Here is a 6708-nt window from a genome sequence, read left to right on the forward strand (position 1 = left end):
GTTCAATATGTGCGAAAACAGTAAGAAATGTAAAAAAGCAAAAAACATTTTAAGACGCTTTCTAGTTTTATTGGGGGGTTATGTTTCGCACTAGTTATGGAAAATTGTAATTCTCACACTTTTCGTGCAGATGAAATCAAACAATATGTGACTTAAATTGGTGATCTTTAGCGGTGCTTCTGAGCAAATTTGCAATTGAAAACCAAACTATGCTAAGCTAGCTGTTTCCCGCCTTTATGCTAACATAAGCTAACTAGATGCTAGATGTAGCCTTATTATTTAACATAAAGATAGCAGAGTGGTGTCAGTCTTTTACTCTCCAGCAGAAAGTAAATAAACGTATTTCCCAAAACTTACCACGTGTTCCTTTAACCCTCTTAAAGGCCCGAGGCCGGCCACCAGTGTCTCCCTCTTGCTGTGCGTATTTGATAGCATTAGTAATACGTTTCTGCTAACTTCATTAACCACAAACGTATCTGGGTACATGTGCCATGTAAACACAAGATGAACTGAAATAATAAAGGCTTGAAAATTGTATTCTGAGCTTCTCAACAAGAAGAGGCCTCAAGATTATGTAACAATGCAGGTGTCCTCTTTAGACCCTTTCATTTCACTCTGTATAGTGCTTTAGCGTTGCATGTATGTAGTATTACCACAAAAGGAAAACGAATACCAAGTATCAAATTACCACAAACTAATTGCCACACAGTGAACCCGGAGCCTTTGGGGCCCCTGAGGCTGTGGGGCCACAGGACGGACAGTCGCCTGCCTATAGTCTATGCATTGATTACTTCTGTTCACGTCTTGATCTTCAGTACCCCTGTAGCAGCAGGGTCGTCTTGTCCACAGCGCTCTGCTTAGGAGTCAGCTGATAGTCGTGACTTTGAGCCCTGCTCTGACATTTCGGCGCTACTGTTCCTCCATTCCTGAGCTCCTATCGGTCGATCTCCATGCACAGCCTGTGACCTCTCTGAACGCCACACCTCTAAAGTCTCGCAAACATTCATTCAAGGTCTCCGTGTATCCCCTCATTCCCAATCTAAGCTCGTCTTAAATTACACAACTCGCAGTCGGCTCTTCCTGTGTGCACGTTTTTATCCTCGGCCAGTGCAGGATTCGAGCTGAAATAGAAAGATGATCTTGCTGTAATGCAGATTTGACAGGTGTAAGCTGTAATGACATAAAATGCGTCTTACCACCACTTTGTGCGATATTTCGTTTTTTTTCCCCACCGCAGCACCTGCTTTGCCGTGTAAGACGTGACATTTCTAAACGGCACATAACCGCAGATATTCGTTGTTTTCTTTTGTGTTTATGTACCAAGTTGTGCAGCATATCGCAGCTCTGCGGCTGTGCTGTAAATTAGGAACATTTGCTTCCTCCTGCAGCTTCCTGTAATGCAAGGAGGGAAAACACAACAAAAGCAATAACCCCTGGAGGCTGACATTGTCTGCTATCATAACTCAAGTCATTATCCCGCTGATACGGGCATATTACCCGTGAAATTGTCAGCGTGTCTGATGCTTGTTTGTCTTTGATGAAGTGTCGGCTCCGCTCGACTCCGTATTTCAGCAGAGAGGCGCAGAAGCAGGTGTTTTGCTTCCGACTCAAACATATTGTTCTTGGAGCGTTGCCACGCATGACTTCACTGGCTCTGCTTCGTCGTCGGGTTCTATGTTGTACATGTCAAAAGAGGAAAAATAAATGGAGCAGAGACGTATCGGTAATTATCTACTGTAGTTTTATCTGAATTTGTCACGCACGAAAAGTTGTCTGGCCGGCTGGGTGCAAGCTGATCGAGTACAGGATGTTCTGGCAGGGTGAGATAAAAATGCTTCCCTTTTGTCCCTTTTGGCAACGTACCATTTTTTTTATTATTATTATTTTTTTAGAAGGTCACATTCAGACCTTTTTTTTATCAGCGTCAAGCGCAGAGTCACGTTAGCGTCAAATCTTTTGGACACAGTTGAAACAAATACATTCTAAATGTGTTGATTTCACTTTCAACCTTGTTGAAAGAAAACTACCTCAGTGAAAAAACTAAATAATAGTTCACGTGTCTGTTTATTATGTAACTGTACAATATCATTCAAAACAACGTGCAGGCAAGCGGGTTGAAGAAGCTTCCGTGCCTCGGCGGCCCTAGCTCCGAATGTTATCTAAAAATATATATATATATATTTTAAAATAGCTTAAACTTGTGTCATTTCGCCCTCAGTCCCTCAAATGAACGAAGCGATAGTTCCAATACTGGGGAAATATCGCCATCTCTGTCCACCCTAACATTGTCATGACGGGCTCATATATTCTATGCTACTACTATTTGATCATTTTCTGAAATCATTTTTAGGCATTCTGTTCTGAAATAGTGTATATAGCTGTCTTAAATGGCACCAAAAAAAAGCCCCCCCCCCCCCCCCCCCAGGTTTGGGCTGAGCCCCGAATGTTTAAAACGCCTGGCTGCGCCCCTGGTGTGCAAAACCATGTATTTCATGACGGGACTTTCTTTGGCCCACGCTGACCCACGATGTCATTTCAGCGGTGGCCTCGCTCTGTTATTTTACAGTAAAACTTTTTGACAAAAAAACAGTATGTGGAAGTTAACATTTTTGGTTTATTGAGGAAAAAGGAAACACGGCTGATGCAATTCATTGCTGATCGTACTGACTGAACTATGCCATCAGTGGTGCCATTTCACTAAGATTATGTTTTCACTCCATCATCCAAGACTGTCATTTTTTTCATTGTCTCTAGAAAGCAGTCCGTCAGGGTTGTTGTCACACTGAGGGCCATCTATGGATATACACCAACACATATACCTGGTCTGTTACTTGCTTAAAGTCACCAGTTATTTCAAATAATCATCTGAATTACATTATTCACAAAATGCTTCGGCAGGAAGCCAACAAATCCAAGTCTTCACTGTCAGTGCATTAGTCTCTCATGCTGAAGCAGCGATTACATGAGTCTACAAAAAAAAATATATATATATATATATATTTACCCTGTGTCCCAACCTGACAGTGTGACTATGTCTGTTGAATAAAAACAACACAAAGAAGAGGAAAGAACGGGGTCACTGGCATCTTGAGCGTGGACATTAAATTACGGAGTTGAAAAAGGTTTTCCACATAGCAGCATTCTACAACATTTAAACTTAAAACAAAGTCCTTAACACTAACACAATGCGAGAAACAAATGACTGAATAACACCGACGTACTATTAGTCTTTTCATACTTGCGTTGGACAACAGTTCACAGACACAAGCAGAAGGCCTGCTTGCAGCAGGTCTGTTGCGGCGTACCCCGACACTCCTTTGCCTTTTTGAAACAGCGTCTACAGTAGATTCAGAATGTGTTCCATGAAAAGCCTTCCAGTTAAAATAGTGTTCGACATTTCATAGGCCTTATTCCTGAGTAACTAAGCTTTTACACTACATATATATGAAAGACATTGTATGTATAGACATTAGGCTAAAGGGCTGATGTACTCCATGAGCTTATTGGTCTGTTCACGCAGAATCACTGCATCGGTGAACTGCTGGTTGTGGGGGGGCGTGGCTTACGCCGTGTCTCCTCTAAAACAGACGCCCTACCTGCCACTATAATGCTTTAAAATGAGTCAGTAATCAGTGATGAGAATTTAGCCTGAGATTTCAGCTTATAAATATAGTTTTCAGCCCACAAACATGAGCTAGAGTTCATTAGTCTTTTGTGTTTCAGCCTTCATTTGTTTTGCTTATTGCAGTGTTTATTTGTGTCTTTCTGTTTATGAGTCTAATGAGGGCTGGGCCTTGACCTCCTCCTCGGGCACGGCCTGCCTGGTAGCCGCATCCAGCAGCCTCATATCTTCCCGCAGAGTCACTGCTATGGAGTAGGGGTGCGGTTTCAGAGTCAGGCCGTAGTTGAAGTCCAATTTGACGGGCCGGGCCGGGTCCACGGCGATGTGGCACTGGTGGGCGATCAGCGACGTAAAGAGGAACAGCTGCAGCTTGGACAGCTCCTCGCCGATGCACCGCCGCTTGCCCAGGGAGAAGATGAGCACGCTGCCGACCAGGTCCTTGTTCAGCGCTCCGTCCGGCCTCAGGAAGCGCTGGGGCTCAAAGGTCTCCGGATGGTCCCACCGGGCCGGGTCGTGGTTGATGGACCACTGGTTGACGAAGACGACCGTGTTCTTCGGGACGGCGTAGCCCATGATGGAGGTGTCCGCGGTGGTGGAGTGGGGGATGGTGAGCGGCACGAAGCTGGTGTAGCGCATCACCTCGTAGACGAAGGCCATGACGTACGGCAGCCGCGGCTGGTCCTCGATGGAAGGCAGCCGGCTGCGGTCCACCACCTTGTCCACCTCCAGCTGGAGATGCACCTGCATCTCAGGGAACCTATACGTTCACAGGTGGAGAGCTATATGTTTTAATGGCGACACCCTCGCTGATGGAGGTTACACTCATTTCTGTTTCACTTTACATCGCGACCTGATAAGTGAAAGTGTAGAAAGCTGCCTGACATTCAGTAACACGGTAAGGATGTGATGCGTGGGCACATTTAATGAGGGTTTCACACAGCGAGTTGTAGAAAAAGCACTAAAGAGGTCTGACCAACAACAAAGAAATAATAGCTCAAGACTACATCAAGGCATCGTAATGTGATCGAACAATCACGCGAGATTAGAAAAAGGATCTCCCTACTTGCTCAGTAAAATGCTGACTGGGCACTTTCACTGGTGGCCAGTTTCAGCTGCTGATGTCACGCTGCAGATACCTGCCTGTGCCTCTCCCCCCCCCCCCATGCTGTTACATAACACACATGCTACTGAACTTCCTCAAGTCTGTGCAGCCTCAGCAGCGGTATGATGTATTATTATCTGATGTTGCTTGCTTGTGTCTGTTTCTAAAAAGCTCTGTAAAAACGAGAGGTAAAATGTTGCTTACTTGACGAGTAAGAGGATGATCCACTGCAGTGCAGTCGACAGGGTGTCCTGACTCGCTCCAAATATGTCCCCCAACGTGGGGGCCACGTAGTCCTTCCTTGGCGCGGGCCCCGAATTATCCCTCAGCTGGTCCATCGCCACTATGAAGGCGTCCGTCATGTCTCTGATGACGCTCGACTGGAAGTTCTTCCTGTGCTCCATGACTTTGTCTCTAATGAACGAGCTGAACTCCAGGTTGAGCGACTTAAAGTCGTCAAATATCGTTTTGATGGGGTTGGGGAAGTACTGGAGCCAGGGCATCACGTCCACTATGCTCCCCGCCCCCACCGTTTTGGTGAACTGTTCGTTCCTGCCCACCACCTGCAGGAACTCCTGGTCCTCGATGGAGTACCTTTTCCCGAAGCACACCGCGCTCATGATGTTGGCCGTGGACACCACGAGGTTCGTCATAGGCTGGAAGTACTGGTGCGCCTTGGTTTTCTCCACAAACAGCAGCAGCAGCTCCCTGACCTCGCAGAGGACGTGGTGCTCAAACGCCTTCTTGGTCTGCGGGTTCCCGGTGGAAAACATGCGGACGGTGGACTGGGCCACCCGGCGGTGCATCTTCCACCAGTCCGTGTTGGTGCCGAACGCGAGGCTGTCCCCGCCGCTGATGTACTGGAAGGAAGTGAAGTCCGGTCTGCCGGCGAACTCGGGTCCCTGCTTGACCAGCGCCTGTTTGATGGAGTCCCCATTCAGCACCACCACGGTCCGAGAGCCCAGTTTGATTTGGAAGACGTTGCCGTATTTCTTCGCCATGCGCGCAAAATACAGGTGCGGCGCGTTGCCAAGTTGCGGTGCGTTGCCGACGAACGGCCAGGCGAGCGGACCGGGCGGGCCGGGGTTCGAGCGCTGCCGCTGCAGCCATCGCCACAGGTGGAGGGAGAACAGCAGAGTCACGCATGCCAGTAACAGAGCTCTTGCATTTGCCGGGTTAATTCCCTCCAATGTATCATCCATGATGGGGATCCTACAGGAGGATACGACAGTAATATTAAATGCACATAGTATTTAAGGTTTTAATATATTTAGGTATAGGATGTAGGCTGGTGAAGAGAAAAAAAATGAATTCAGTTGAATCAAAAGGTGATTAAATACTTGCTTATGTCCTTTGTGCATCGAAGAAATAGCAGGCTTTACAACGTATCCAACATATTTACTGCTGTTTCTGTTTCGGATCCAACTTCAATGTGTTTATCCATGAACTGAATGGAAGGACTACATTGTCAACCTTAAAAAGATTAGGTCTTTTAGTCTTAAAATATATAAAGTTTCCTTTACTAAACTAAATATCTAGAAAACCAGCTTGATACAAATAAGTCAAGTGCAGCCTGGTGCGTAATGCAGTGTGCGTGCGCGCACCCCCTGCTCCCAGTCCGCTGCCTGCCAATGCTTTGAAGCCCCACTACAACAAGTGAAGTTATTTATCCCCCAAAAAAACAGCGCAGCATCACGTCACACCGTCAGCGTCTGGTTGTGTCCCGGCTTTGTTACAGTGGGCAGGTTTGTTGCAAAGGGTGTTAACCCACCCACCCTCCCACCATCATCTCCTCCTCCTCCACCCACCTCTCCCTCCCTCCCGTAGTGTATTACCTACAGGCAACAGACGTTGTTGTCCGACCTGTAAACGGGAGCATTCGAAGTTGAGAAATATGAACTGAAGTGGTTGAATATTCGTTTTAGGAGACAAAACAATCGGACTTTCTAACTGCAGTTATACTGGTAGAATTAAACTTTTAAAA

The 6708-nt window shown here is 46.5% G+C and overlaps 1 protein-coding gene across 2 annotated transcripts; it reads right to left on the bottom strand.

Annotated features, from left to right (window-relative positions):
- Positions 1-2617: 2617 nt before the first annotated feature.
- On the bottom strand, positions 2618-6344 carry cyp1b1 (cytochrome P450, family 1, subfamily B, polypeptide 1). Of its 2 annotated transcripts, none has more exons than XM_079168580.1 (3): positions 6069-6344; positions 4929-5936; positions 2618-4379 (listed from the first exon to the last, which is right to left on the bottom strand). In XM_079168580.1, exons 1-3 carry the CDS (start codon positions 6083-6085, stop codon positions 3770-3772), a joined length of 1635 nt encoding a protein of 544 aa, XP_079024706.1. In that variant the 5' UTR covers positions 6086-6344; the 3' UTR covers positions 2618-3769. The 2 variants fall into 2 exon arrangements, with proteins under 2 accessions (XP_079024706.1, XP_079024707.1); XM_079168581.1 differs by having other exon boundaries at positions 6065-6344.
- Positions 6345-6708: the final 364 nt, after the last annotated feature.

Source organism: Pholis gunnellus, assembly GCF_910591455.1.
Source record: "Pholis gunnellus genome assembly, chromosome: 11".
NCBI classification, from domain to species: Eukaryota; Metazoa; Chordata; class Actinopteri; order Perciformes; family Pholidae; genus Pholis; species Pholis gunnellus.

Excerpts from the sequence above, each read along its gene's own strand:
- cyp1b1 (XM_079168580.1), bottom strand. Across the intron at positions 4,380-4,928 it reads ATCATCCTCTTACTCGTCAA|GTTCCCTGAGATGCAGGTGC; the intron begins GTAAGCAACATT and ends GTGAACGTATAG.